This window comes from Dermacentor silvarum, chromosome 8, assembly GCF_013339745.2.
Source record: "Dermacentor silvarum isolate Dsil-2018 chromosome 8, BIME_Dsil_1.4, whole genome shotgun sequence".
NCBI lineage: Eukaryota > Metazoa > Arthropoda > Arachnida > Ixodida > Ixodidae > Dermacentor > Dermacentor silvarum.
Window position 1 is genome coordinate 61,881,871 of NC_051161.1, and position 14,728 is coordinate 61,896,598.

Sequence of the window (14,728 nt, forward strand, 5' to 3'; positions counted from 1 at the left end):
CTTATATACTAGCTGTGGCGCGAATGTTTTACTGTAGCTGTACCCTGTGCGTCTACAAAAATTGTTCAAACCGTTTCAGGGACCCTTTAACTCACCAGATTCTTGGCCAATTCCCCATAGTGGGTATAAGCCAGTCTTGAAGGCAAACAAACGAACAAATGCGTTCGTGCATTGCAGCAAACGAAGAAGACAAAGATGTGTGCAAGCGCGTGACCGACCGTGCGTCGCGAGCTATAGAGAAGAAGACAAGAAGCTGAGGAAGGCTGTTCGTCCGCTCTGGTCTGCGAGCACATCCTGAACCATGGGCGACAAGACCAAGGTGCTCGAGGAGCAAGTACCTCGAGGGACGCCGCAGACGGGGACCCGGCCCTCGCAGTCCGCGGTCGACGATCCGGCAGCTCGGTTATCGGACGATGCTTCGAGCAAGCAAGCCAAACGTGGCGATAGCTCCAACGTGAGTGGCGGCCGAGCATTCTGCACACTCCTGAAGTGTTAGTTTAAATTAAATTACGAGTCTTAGTGCCCCAAAGCAGTTCACGCACCTGTCGTAGTTGAGGGATGGCTGTGCGCTATTTCTGACCACTTGGGGATCGTTGGGGACGTTGAAAAGAAAGTGTACAATAATTGCTTTCAGTGGCCGTATAATCCCATGGGTATAGAAACTCGGACGTGAACATATAAATTACCATTGATCCAATAGCGTAACAGAATGGGGAGTAAGAAATAATTAGGATAGATTAAACTAGAAGACGGCCACGGATTGGATGGTGTAAAAAATTGGAGAATTTGTAGGCATAAGGTGACGAAATACAGGGGTAATGGAGGTCGTTGGGAGAGTGCCTTCGCCTTGCAGTGGATGTAAATTAGACCTGTGATTACAGTGGTGGGAATATTTAACGTTCACTGCAGTGAATTGTACACGGACGTTTTCTTGTGTTCCGTCTCCATGGGAATGCGGTCTCCGCGGCTGGGAATCAAGCTCACGGCCACCTTTGACACCGTGCCCGCGACCCCGCTTTCCGTATCCGAACGCCATTGCGCCACCGATTGACCGAGGCGGGCTGACAACTTATGACAGTCTCCAAATTAGTGCCGTATAGTATAGGTCGATCGCTTTAGTAGATACTTTCGATTTTGGGCGGCGTTACATCTATGGTGCTTGCATGGTAACAACGCAAATGCACGTACAGAGGACAAAGTAACAAGTGACGAGGACAAGTACGTTGTTACTTCGTCGCGTGTCCTTTATTTCCGTTGTTACCCGAGCACCACGGAAAGCCTCCAACTTGCCCAATCCGTCGCGCTCTATATTTATAGGTCATATCCTTGGAGCACGCACTCTCACTGGTGCGATATGTATCTCGTCGATGCAATAAAAAAAGTTTAAAAAATCTGAAAATGGTGCTGTTCCAGGCTCGCGATCGGTCAAGGGAGCGGTCCTTTAGAGTACGTTCCACAAGCGCCCGGCTGCCTCTTGCTTCTCTCTGCGTGCGCCTCTTCTTTCGCTCTTCTTATTAGTTTATTATTATTATAGCTTATTAGTTTGCCATCTGGATTCATCGAAGCTCCTTTTCTAGACAGTGCAGAAGCTTGAAGTCTGATACAGTTTTAGAAAATCTGGAGTTGTTTTCCATTTTCGCATTCCGACCGGTGATTTGCCACTGCAGAAGGGGATTTAAAGCTGTATAGTTTAAAGAATAAGAGTTTAAGAAAAGCGCTAGATTTCTAGCAAGTCAACATCGTATCATCACTCGGCGACGTTTCACTAAATATGGTATGTCTGGGCCGCGACCTGGCGATGTTGTAGAAAAACTAAGCAACCAACACTCGTTCTCCAGCTGTGGTGCTTGCAACGAGGTCAGTAAGTAACTGCAGATCACTCGAGAAAGCCTGTAGGGTACGCGCTAAATAAATCCGTGATCCAAAGAAACGTCTTATATACGTGCACGCTAATATTTATATCTCCCTCTTTAGGCGCAAAATATTGTTATGAAAACAAGGTGTCTAAGTATCCATTTACATATAGCAAGCATGGTAGTGAGCTTGTCGAGTCTGATAAAGGGATGAGTGTTGTCAAGAGTAGCAATTTTATAGATAGCAATTTCATAGCAATTTTATAGACCTGGCGATTTTCTTTGCATTGTGCTGATTTAGCGATGAACGAAAGGAAAATCTGGCAATGTTTTGGCAAAGACAAGATTGATGATTTACGGGTCACCAATTTATTTCGTGATGTTCAGAGCCACAGATCACCGGCATGGTTGAGGCGCTTTATGTACCATTAATTTGACCCCGTACTCCTCGCGCTGGCTCGGTGTCTATGACGTTCATCTGGTGAACACGACGTCGCGGGTCCGATTCCCTACCCCGGCGGGGATATCCCTTATGGAAATTTCTAGTACATTTCATTGAATGTTTGTCAGATATTGTTACTAGAACCTACCAACATTCAATTCAAATCTTACCAACAGCCTTTAGACTTGTTAAAACTTCCTAGTAACATTCTATCAACAATTCGCCACCGACGTTAACTTGAAATATGTTCATAGACTTCCTGTCAACTCCTTACTAACTGCCTATAAACATTTCTCTTTATACTTCCTAGTAACATTCTTTAAATTTTTGTAACGGTCGTAATAATAATTGACTAACATTTTCCTTGGACATCCTACAAACATTGTGCTGACAATTGGCCACGACATTGAATTGAAACATGTTTACATACTTTTGTGAACATCTATCCAGTGTTGTACAAGATTTGTTTAGGCACATCGAGACTTTGTCAACTATTTCAAATCTCCTATGAACATTTTCTCTTTAGACACTTTGAAAACATTTTCCTATGTCGGCCGCAATGTTTGAATTAATGCATGTTCACCACTACTTGGTATATTTCGCACTAACGTGGAAAGTTACAACTATAGATGCCATACAAGGTACCAGTATATCAACACTGCTTCCTAGAACGCCGAAAGCCGCAACTGTGCAGTTCACTGCGCTGTGCCCATTAACATCGGGTCACCTTGCAATATAAAAATGCAATATGAACGTTCTTGTGATAAATTATCTAAGCTTTTGGCATACTAACTCAAACAAACGAGCATTTTAGCGAAAGTGCTCGAGTGGCTTCGTTTAACTGGCAGAATAAGGAGAACTGAAGGGCACGTTTTTATCTCCTTTTATTGCGATAGCAATTATATTGTTACACACGAGGTGTATAATGTCGAACCAGATGAATCTGATTGATGAGAGCGTTTCGAGCGCGGTCCCGAGGCAGCTTGGCTCACGTCGTTCTCCTCTTGCTTCCACCTGGTTGTCTGTGCGGCAGCCGTGGTTCATGGCAAGAGCTCGTAACATTTCCCCGCTGGCAGACGAAGCCCGCCGGGCGAGTCAGTCATCTCGTGGATTGTAACGCCTCAGACGCGCGACGTGTGTCACTTCAGCCTTGGCCGAGCGTCGTCCACTGCTCGTGAGACGCGCAATGCGATAGTTCACTTCGCTGAGGCACTCCAGAATAACATAGGGGGCGACGTAGGGGGCGAGAAACTTCTGGCACAAGCCACGCTTCCGCAACGGCGTCCAGAACCACACAAGGTCACCAGGATCGAAGTAAACGTGGCGGTGACGCCCGTCATAGCGTATCTTGAACCAGTCTCGCGATGTCAGGGTGTGTATAGCGTAGGGAGGCGTCGCGCTTCTTCTACTCGACAGAGGGTCTCATCAATTGACTCGTCATGAGCGAAGTAGGGCAATATGGTGTCGAGGGTGTAGCGCGGCGGAAACGAATTCCTCGTGCTCAAACAAGAGCTCGCTGCGCTCCGGGCACAGAACGCGCAGCTTCTAGTCAAAATTACCACTCTGGAGGCAGGTAGTACGCCCTCCACCCCGCGTCACCGCCCCCTCCCCTCCCCAAAATTACCGTCGCCGTTCCGGAACCTAAGCCCATGTGCGTCGCTCCGTCCGTCTCGGAGCCCTCTAACACTGAACAGCGTTTTCAGGCTATTGAAAGCGCTATGACTGCTCTGGTGACACAACTCACCACCATGAGCAAAAGCATCGAAAATCTCTCCAATACCGTCACCCATCAGGTGACGAGTAACATTAAGGCTTGGCTCCAGGACACCAACCCTCGCAGCCGCAGGGCTAGTCCCCTCAAGGACGTTAACCGCCCCTCTAAATTTTCTTATACCAATGACCTCGCCGAACTCTCTGAGGACTCCGAATCCCTACTTGCACAAGGCACCAATGTAGGGGCCGAGTCCATCCCAGCCACCCCAAATTCTCAGTATGGCGGTAGCACCTAAACGCTTACCCCCATCGCGAACCCGAAAACCTCAACTACTTTCTCTAATTCAGTGGAACTGTAGAGGCTTCAAGGATAGGGCCAAACGGGCCAATTTCAGCCTCTATCTCGAAACCTTCGAACACCTGTGCGTGGTCGTTGCCCTTCAGGAGCCCGGCAATGCCGTGCGCCTCACAGGCTATAACACTTTTCAGCGGGACCCATTCACCTGCCTTCTTGTACATAAAACCTTAACTGCACAAGAAGTCGACCTCAACCTCTCAATACCCTACTCGTACACCATGGTCACAATCCTTCCCCTGCGCAGAGCCGACCCCCCGGTACACATCCTTAACATTTACTGCCGACCTAAACTCAAAAAGATCACTTTCGCTGACACCTTCACCAGGGCGCTGAAGATCGCAGGGCGCGATCCCCTCCTAATAGTGGGCGACTTTAACGCCCCTAGCAGGCTTTGGGGCTATCGCAAGGAAGAGATGCGTGGAAGGAAATTCGCGGAGCTAACTTCCACGCTGGGCATCACTCTTCACACCGACCCTGCGCAACCAACTCGTCTAGGTAACTCTGTGACCCGGGACACCTGCCCCGACCTTACCTTCACCAAAAACATCAAACACGCAGACTGGGTCAATACCGAGGAAACCCTCGGCAGCGACCACTGCATTCTCAACACCACACTCTCAACACGACCCCTACAACGCCCCATCACACAGGCTCACGTACCCAACTGGGACGCCTTCCGACAGTCCGTACCTGCCTCTCCCATTCTTCACAATGGTTATTCCCAGTGGGCCAAATCCATACTCCAAACACTAAGACAACACGAGACCGCAATACAACTCACGGACAGCCATCCGGACGTGGATAACCACCTCCTCCATCTTTGGGAGGCCCGTCGCAGCCTCACAAAGAGATGGCGCCGGCAAAAACACAACCGCAAACTCCGCATGCGGATACTGGATCTCACCCAGAAGGCGGCCGAGTACGCTGCCCAGCTCGCCGATTCGAATTGGGTAGGCCGATGTAATACTGCCGCCAGGCAAATGTCTGGCCGCAATACATGGAGACTCTTCCGTAGTCTCATCGACCCCGCGCAAACGCGAGGCGAGACACAAAGACATCTACATCGAGCCTTTCACAATTTTCAGGGCTATACAACACAGCTAGCTCTCTCGCTCCGGGACCGATATCTCTGCACTGAGCAGGACCCGCGAGGCCCCGAGTATCACTACGCAGGCAGGGAGAACTCGGAACTGGACGCTCCTTTCCAGTTACACGACCTCCGTGCGGCTCTTGCCAAAATGAGGCGGGGCACGGCTCCCGGGCGAGACAAACTCACCGTAAAAGTCCTAGCAAACCTATCCGATACTGCACACCAGTCGCTTCTCGAATACATCAATGTTATCTGGTCCGGAGAAACACCCCTCCCCCTAGATTGGAAAACATCTCTAGTAACCTTCATACCAAAGGCAGGGAAACCCATCAACACTGATAACCTTAGACCCATTTCTCATACTTCCTGTGCGGGGAAGCTAATGGAAACTATGGTCAGGGATCGTCTCTCCTCCTACTTGGAAGAGCGTAACACTTTCGCTGACTCCATGTACGGCTTCAGACCCAACAAATCTGCGCAGGACATCCTCCTACAACTACACCACGAAGTCCTCACTCCCATAGAACACCCCCACAATGACAAGATCATTCTAGCGCTTGACCTTAAGGGAGCCTTCGATAACGTTAAGCACGAAGTCATCCTAGCTCACCTCAGTGCCACTAACTGTGGCGATCGCACTTTCAACTATATTCGAAATTTTCTCACTGACAGGGCTGCGTACATTCGCATCCAAGATCAGGAATACGGCCCTTACCCACTGGGCACGCGAGGCACACCACAGGGCGCTGTGTTGTCGCCTCTCCTTTTCAACTTAGCTATGGTACAGCTCCCGGCCCGGCTGGATGCTGTCGACGGGGTAAAGCATGCGCTTTATGCCGACGACATCACCCTGTGGGCCACACACGGCAACCTGGGCAACATGGAGGACAGCCTGCAAGCCGCAGCGCATATAGTGGACGAATATGCGGCATACTGCGCCCTCCAATGTTCCCCACAGAAGTCAGAATTCGTGCACATTCGGCCCACGCCGAAGTGCACTTCGTCCATTAACCTTTCCCTGCATAGCGGACCCATTAACGAGGCACAGGAGATCCGTGTCCTTGGACTGCACATACACAAACACCGCCGAGTAGAGACAACACTTCACAAACTCCGTAAGGTTGGAGAACAGGTGGGCCGCATGGTCCGCCGGGTTTCCAACAAGCGGGGGGTAGTCTCAAAAGCAAGGATGCGCTTCGTCTCGCACAAGCTTTTGTCACGAGTCGCATCTTGTATGCGACACCATACCTGCACTTACGGAAACACGATGAAGATTTTTTGGAGGTCACCCTCCGCAAAATCATCAAGCGAGCCCTAGATCTCCCCATCTCTACCTCCAATGCGAGACTTCTTGCCTTGGGGGTGGTCAACACCTACCGGGAGCTTCGGGAGGCTCACTTGACAAATCAATATACCCGCTTGGCGCAGACCCCGTCAGGCAGACGACTCCTAGATCGCCTACACATCAGGCATGAATTCCACACACAGGAGCGGGTACGAGTGCCCGAACACTGGAAATACGCGATCCATGTTCGACCCCTCCCCACCAATATGTCCCATGAGTCACACACTGGTCGCCGGGAGGCGCGGGCTCTTGCCCTCCGACGCCACTACGGCTCCAAACAAAGCGTATTTTACACGGACATCGCCGGCCCTTACCATGGGGTTTGGTATACGGCCGCCGTAGTCCACCAAGACAGGCAGGTGGATGGTCTCTCCTTCCGTGCACCCAATGCTACCCATGCTGAAGAGGTGGCCATAGCCCTAGCTATCTCACATGACACTTCCAAAACCATCATATCTGACTCCAGAGGAGCCTGTCGAAATTTCCAGCTGGGATGGATCTCACCCCTAGCTGCTCAAATTCTTCGACCTTGCCCGCGGGTAGGTGACCCCTCTCCCCGCTCACTAGTCTGGACCCCCGGCCATCAGGAACTCACAGGCAATGAGGCAGCCCACGCTGCCGCCCGCGTACTCATTCCCCGGGCAACTGCCTCCTCCACCGATGACCACTCTGATCCAGAATATAATCCTCCTCTTCTCACTTTTAAAGACATAAGTACCCATTATCGGGACTCTCACCGCCGCTTTCCTGCGCTCTGCAAAGGGCTCAAGAAGGCGGACGAGAGAATTCTTCTTCGTCTATTCACGAATACGCTACTGTGCCCGGCAGTGCTCAAACACTTTGACTCTTCCTTTTCCGGCCTCTGCCGGTACTGTGGGGAGGTGGCTGACACTTACCACATGGTATGGGCATGCCAACTCAATCCTTCTCTAACCCCCAACCCCAACCCAACCCGAGAGGACTGGGAGGCGGCCCTGCTGGGCTGCCTGGACCTTCCGGCTCAACAGGCCATGGTCCAGCGTGTCACGACAGCGGCCACGACCAATGGGGTCCCTGAATAGGGACTCCACCTAGTATTGTAGGGAGCTGGCCCACTAAGGGCTGGTTTTCCCGAACAACCTCTATGTAAATAACACCTTAATAAATGTTTACCACCACCACCACCACCCAGAACACCGGCAACAGTCACCAATGCCGCGCGCGTTCGGAGCGAGCGCGGGCAAAACGCCGACGGCGTCGACAACAGTTCTGCGCGTTGCTGGTGCTGCTGCATGTCCAAGTTTATACAGCTGATAAAACTACTATCCTGACTCCGCATAGCTCTCTACTAAGTCGCTATCGCAATTGATGCTTCGCCTTTCGGGTGAAACTGCGACAATTTTTGTTACCTACAACTGGTTACCACTTGAAACAAACAATGGAGCCAGTGGAAACAGTGGGTGTGGGAGTGGATTGAACTGTAATTTTTAATTGAAATGTAGATATAAAGCGGGATCCCACATCTTCCACATTAGCAGCCACAGCAGCCGTCCCCCTGTCAACTTTCTTGGGCATGTGTGGATGTTCCCCTCACCAACCAGTGCCCCTCACGGTTATGACGGCGGATGTGGAACATCATTTAAACAAACCCGTCACGTAGTACGTGAACTGAGGAGCACCCCCCCCTCCCCACCCTCCCCCAACTAGTCGATAAGCCCTGGATGCCCTGTATGCCCGTTGAATAAACGCAGCCGAAGTCGAGGCCTGTACTATGCAATGAACGGGATGAATAAGGGGATTCGGTCGAGGGGCTTAATTTTTGGGCTTCATTGTCTGTTTGCTTCATAGCGTTGTAGCTTACATCCAGCTGCACGTTTAAGAACCCCAGTATAATCAAAATTGACCTAAAGCCCTCCACTACAGCCTTGCTCGTAGCCCCGGGGTTATTCCCATGAATCAATCAATCATTAAGCGTTGTACTTAAATTATTGATTTATATTGAAATTCGCTGGGCACGGCGTAATTCAAGTGAATCCTCTGCCCTAAATACAGCGCACACATTGTTTCGCTTTCTTTCAAAACAGTACGCTCGCTTGCAAAAGTAAACGCAGATGAGGCAAATAATTAATGCAGAAACATAAATTATGGTGTTTAACATGACAAAAGCATGATTTAATTATAAGCCACAGCGTAGTGGGGAATTATGAATAATTTTGGCCACCTGAGGTTCTTTTTTGAGCACGCAGTGCACGGTACACTTGCGTTTTTTTAATTTTTTATTTCGGTCCCATAGAAATGTGACCTCCGCGGCCGGGATTTGATCCTGCGACCTCGTGCTTAGCAGTGTAACGCCACCGCCACTAAGCCACCTCGGCGTCGCCCCCTGCGAATAGTATACAATCTGTCGCGGTACAGTTGTGACGGAAACACAGAGGTCATTTTTCTTGGCGCTCTTCGGCGATCCCTGGTCCTTGCACCAATAAACCGCATGTATCATCATGAAACGCAATGACAGTGTGACCACGTGTGACCACGTGTGTCCATCTAGGCGCCATCCTGTGCTCAGCCACAAACTGCCTGCCCTGCACCTGCTCTGCCACGCCAAGTGGTAACCGCGTTCTTTTCCCACAGGCATCTGATCAGCAGGCCAAGAACGCCAGCCCTCGGTCGCGCAAACGCAAGCCGCGAGGAGGATCCTGGTTATCGCCCAGAAGAAGCGTGAGTGAATCCTTTAGTATCTGCTGAAATTTCTGAATCGAATGGAATAAGGATATTCGAGAAGAACGACCTTCGAATATCGCATACGTCCTATAGTTTGTATTGTTTTGTTTTCATTCCTATGCCGGTAGTGACATATACCGTATTTACTATATTACAACGCGCCCTCGATTCTTACGCGCGCCTGAGTTTTACGGCCAGGAAAAAAAAAAAAGCCTTCGATCGTAATACGCCCCTCAATTTTCGTACATTAGGAAATTATAAATTCACAACCCTTGATTGTTCCCTTACTGGTTTTTCATAATAAGATACAGAGTAATGAGGATTTGTTGCCAAAAAGGCTGTTAAATGACGGCTTGTCACTATTGCACGTTTAGTTTCTTACTCGAATCTAACGTGCATGTAGGTTTCGTGAGTAAGTTTTCGGGGAAGAAAGTGTGCGTCGGAATTGTCTAAAGAACAGTTTGCGTGGCGAGTCCGTTGGATGAAAGAGGGCTTAATTGTCAACATTACGTGATACGTGCATGTAGTGCCAGTACTCTGGATATTGTAAATAATAAACAGCTATATGTTCGCTTACATAATGCGCCATGAAAATGAAATTGCTTAAACAAGGGAACAACATCTCACCAGATTCACAGGGCAGTGTATGTTGAGCGAGATGAGGGCTACACTATATATAGGCATCGCAGATAGTTTTAGTTGGACGCAAACTTGGCAAGTGTGCCCCGAAGGACAAATTGCTTTGCCTAAACCGAGACAACGAGGATTCGTGTGCTGCATAAAAGCGATACATTTTAATTGAACGATAGGAGGAGGAAGCAACTTTATTCAAGAGAAATTTCAGGGCATTGTAGATGACCGCTTGTCTGCGGCGACCTCTTCCACCCTGGCAATGATTGATTTTTTGTAGTTTTATTGCGATAGCAATTATATGGACACTTCAACCGGATTTCTGCCGTCGCCGTCGCCGTGAGGTTCCCTATAGATAAAATCTTCACCGCGCGCCGTATACCCGAGCGGAAGCGTGCGGGGACGCGCGCTATCACGGAGAGCGAACGCACTCAATCTCCCACGCGCAAGCAACGAAGCGGGAAGCCAGCGCCGGAGGGAGCGGGGGGGGGGGGGGGGGCACTTCTACTCTGCCAACAACCGCGCTCGTCGCTCGCCGCACCGTCTCTTATCTCCACGCGGCTCTGACCTTTATGCACTGTGCATTCGCCGCTCAGTTTCTGTTGAAGCGATAGACCGCACGTACCTTCGCCCGCTGCAGCGTATGGGCTTGCTGCCAGCGTTTTGACAGTCGTTGTCTGCATTCATTCAGTGTGATCTATTCATGTTTGTTTGTGCGCGCTCACACCACGCTTGTTCATTCAGTTAGTAATAGTCGGGCAACATTTTCCAACGCACGCTACACATGTAATGCTGCCCGTATCGGCAGTGCCGCGCTACAGGTGTGTCCCTTCGCACGCGCGCTACCCACGGGAAGCGCTTCTCATCAACACCACCGTTTCACACGCGCCTTCTCGTGGTCATCGAGTCTCTCTTCATGTCGGTCTACTTACGCCGCAGCACACCTGCTTACTTAATCAGCTCATGTTTACTACAATTCATATTGCTACCAAAGCCGCTCACCTTACTTCGTATGACATTGCTGTGTTGCTATCGCATTCATTGCTTCGCCCTTAGGGCGAGACTGTGACATTTTTTATTCGGGGGACCGTATTAGGGTCTCCCACTGTATTGAGTGATAGGAAGTTCTTCGGCAGATATCTGGCGTTCACTCAGGAACTGGTTGTCGTGGTACGACGAGTCAATACTGACGCATGTTGCTATAAAAACGCAAGACAGTATTGAGCAGCCTACATTGGCTTTAATGGCGACATGAAGGGACTATATTGTTATTACATGAAGGGACTCTCTCTCTCTCTCTCTATATATATATATATATATATATATATATATATATATATATATATAAGCAGCTTTCTCGTGCCCTTTGCTCGTCCGCTGCTATCTTGGTGCAGTTTTCTTTATAGGTGCAAACACTGGTGCCTCTGCGTAGGAACCGCAACAGAGTATTAGGAAGTATCCACTTGTATCGGTCTTTCTTCGCCGAGGCTCCTATAAACCGTGTTATTCCTTATGTGCCAACAGACAGAAATATATCTAATTTTGAGTAGTGAACTCTTGGACCAACTACGGATCGAATAACCAAGGCTAGTCGATTCGTGTTCTGAATTTCGAATTGCATACCCCTGATTATGAGTAACCATGGGTACGGGTTCGTAGGGTATTGACCCTTTTCCCGGCGCTCCCATGGGCGCTCCCATGTTTGATCACGTGGTGACGCGTCCATTGCTTGCCTCAGCTGCCTCCGTTGCCTCCGTGTTTACAATGCAAGCGCGTGACGCCGGTGCGGCGCAGCAAAACCTCCGTTTCGACGCATATCGTCGACGGTGACTACGTGGACGACACGAAGCGTTGGCCCCAGCTTTAGAGGACATGTAAGTGCTTTCAGAGCTCATTACGCCTTGTACAAACGGCGCGAGCAGCGTATAGGGTGCTTGTACTAAAAGCGGGGCTAGAAATGTATTCCAACCTGTCCAAATTTCCCGCTTATGAATTAAATCAGGATCACTGTGCTCGTTATTTATTTGGCAAACATTTTGAAGCAGCGGCTTGCCATGTTTCTGACTCAGTAAAGTTCGTCTGTGCGGCCACTGTGCGGCCACTATCTCCGAATGTGATCGCCCCAGGATGCCCAACTTTCTTTGCTTACCCCCTCCCCTTTCCAATACTACCGCTAAACTGAATACTGATTCCGCGAAATTGAATGAGTATGAGCTTTAAGAGTCCGCATCGACAATTTGGCTGTTTGCAGAAGTTGGTAAGTTTATAGTTTTTCCTCACATAAATAGAACGGGCAAGAAAGACAACGGCGAGCCACTGTAGTGCGGCAAAGCACAAGCCCGTAGATTTTCAAGTTTTCCTCTGTAGAGGTAATTACTTACAAATTAATTTCGCCGTATATTACAGGGGAAAATTTAAATATTTGTGCTTGAGTCAACAAACGTATTTCTCTTACTTGACTCTTTTCTTTAAAGCGTAGTATACGCTTATAGGACACGTGACCGGAATTTTCTTGGGGTCTCAGACTCACTGCTATACTGAAGCGCGCACAAAACCGTCTATACAGTTTGAGTAAACCTTACCTTCTGTGTGGTTTTGGTGAATCTGGGTCCAAGCGAGCCGAATTGAATATGATATTGGCGTGGCCTGCGTTTGAGTGAAATCCTAAGCTAAGTATATATTTCACGAGTTAGCGAGAGTAAGTTCTGCGTATTTTGACCACTTGTGGCGCTGCAGTAAGCTCTGCAGTAAGTATCGCGAGCACCCATGATCGTTGCCTATACAAAAATGTGTTACGACTGAAGCCAGGCCGAAACGTTTGTTAAAACTGCATTTCGTACGAGTGCACTTTTGCACTGCTGCGCAGTGCACCGGATCCTTTAACTTCACCTTTGAAAACAAACAAAGTTTCAGCTTGTTCAACTCCATTTATATCTATTTCGTTTGTTTCTATGCTAAGTAGGGACTTTCTATGGGCCCACAAAAGATGTCGAAAGTACAATTACTGTTTGCTGTTTTATCTTACGCTGATCGATGTGATTGACTGTTTGTTCCGAGCGCAGGTATATCTGTGTGCAATGGTCATGTTATGTCTGTAACCCCCCCTATGCCACGTCATGTTTATCTGCTGTGTTAGTCTATTTATGTATCCCCCCCCCCCCTCCCTTTTCCCGCACTAATACTGATAGGGCCTGTGGGTATATAGTAAATAAAAAAACAAAGATGAAGGTCAAAGGATCCGGTGCCATATGCAGGTCAAGGATACAACTATGATAATTATACACCAAGGAAATGGCAGAAAGTCAGGGATTTAAGTTTTCTAAACAAAATGTACTAGATTTGGTGGTACACCTAGAAGCAAGAACGGCGTTATGCAGGCAAGGAACGCTCCTGGAGCGTACACGAACCGCCAGCATTGCAGACAGTAAGTACACGTACACCGACGTGCATGGCTTTCCTCGTCGACGCCTCCGGCATCCGACGTGGTGTCAGATGTTCGCGTTCGCTGGGAACGCGGCGAGCGAACCTGAAGCCGTCGTTGCTGCTGCTCGCCGAGAGCATCTCGGCATGTCTGGGGTCCACCAGCCGCGCCGCACATCTATTTCCCCAATGCGATCGAATAATGGCTTGTCTGGCTGTAGGATTTCGAGAACTACCTGTTCGCTTCGGGACGGAACTTTATCCAGGCACGCGAAAAGTATCAAGTAAGAGCGTCTTTGTACATGCATGCGCAAAGAAACCAAATGACCCTGAAAAGCTCGACTTGACAGAAGATGAATTAGGCAAATTCGGAATGCTTGTGAAGTCGAGGTTTTTACGCGTATTTCGCGCACTGGAAAAAAAAAAGTATAGTCGCCGAATGTGGAGTCGGGCTACACTCGGAAAAGTTGGAAGCAATGAAGCTATTACCCGTACCCCTGAGCTTAGAGGTTCCATGACCATTAGTGATTTGGCGAGCATCGGCGGCGGCTTCCTTCCTTCCAGACACCCCTGAATCCATACCACACAGTAGAAGGAATATCTTTGGTTCCTTGTGGACCTGGGGAATTCCACAGGCAGGCTGCTTTCGAAAAAAAAAAAATGCGCTGATTCAGTGAATTACCCGGCCTTGGAGCTGTTGTTGACAGACCACTGCAGGACTCCGAGCGGCCGTTTCTGCGTCAGTCACTAATGCAACACAGCCCACAAGGCATTTGGTGTCGCTAATGGGAAAATACAAGCTCACCTTGGGTTCACGGCTTCGGGTCAAGCTGCAGCCGAGATTGGACACTAACACAGGCCTCACGTCTGCCGAGTACTATTTGGTACCTATGTTGGTCAAAATAATTACAGGTTCTTTCAATGGACACTACAGCGAAAAGCGATTTGAGCTGTGTTAGTAAAATTACTCTTCCGTAATGCCTAAAAGCGAGAAGACGCTTGGTCAGCGAGAAATGAGGCAAACGGAAGGCGGTTGGCGACGCCGCCTTGAAGTTTCCGCACCAGGCCGCCGTGACGTCATGTTTTTTTTTTTTTTTTTTTGGCGCCGTCTGCTTGGACCAAATTAGGATTTTATCAGTGAAAATGAACTACATTGTATTCTAAAATAAGCAAAGTG

The 14,728-nt window shown here is 49.1% G+C and overlaps 1 protein-coding gene across 1 annotated transcript in view; it reads left to right on the forward strand.

The window, feature by feature from the left end:
• Positions 1–301: 301 nt before the first annotated feature.
• The window catches only part of LOC125947659 (neprilysin-11-like), a 31,541-nt gene continuing 17,114 nt past the window's right edge, over positions 302–14,728 (forward strand). The window contains exons 1-3 of the mRNA XM_049672858.1: positions 302–454; positions 4,453–5,316; positions 9,412–9,498. Coding sequence (XP_049528815.1) covers positions 302–454; positions 4,453–5,316; positions 9,412–9,498 — 1,104 coding nt within the window. The remainder of the gene's footprint in view (positions 455–4,452; positions 5,317–9,411; positions 9,499–14,728) is intronic.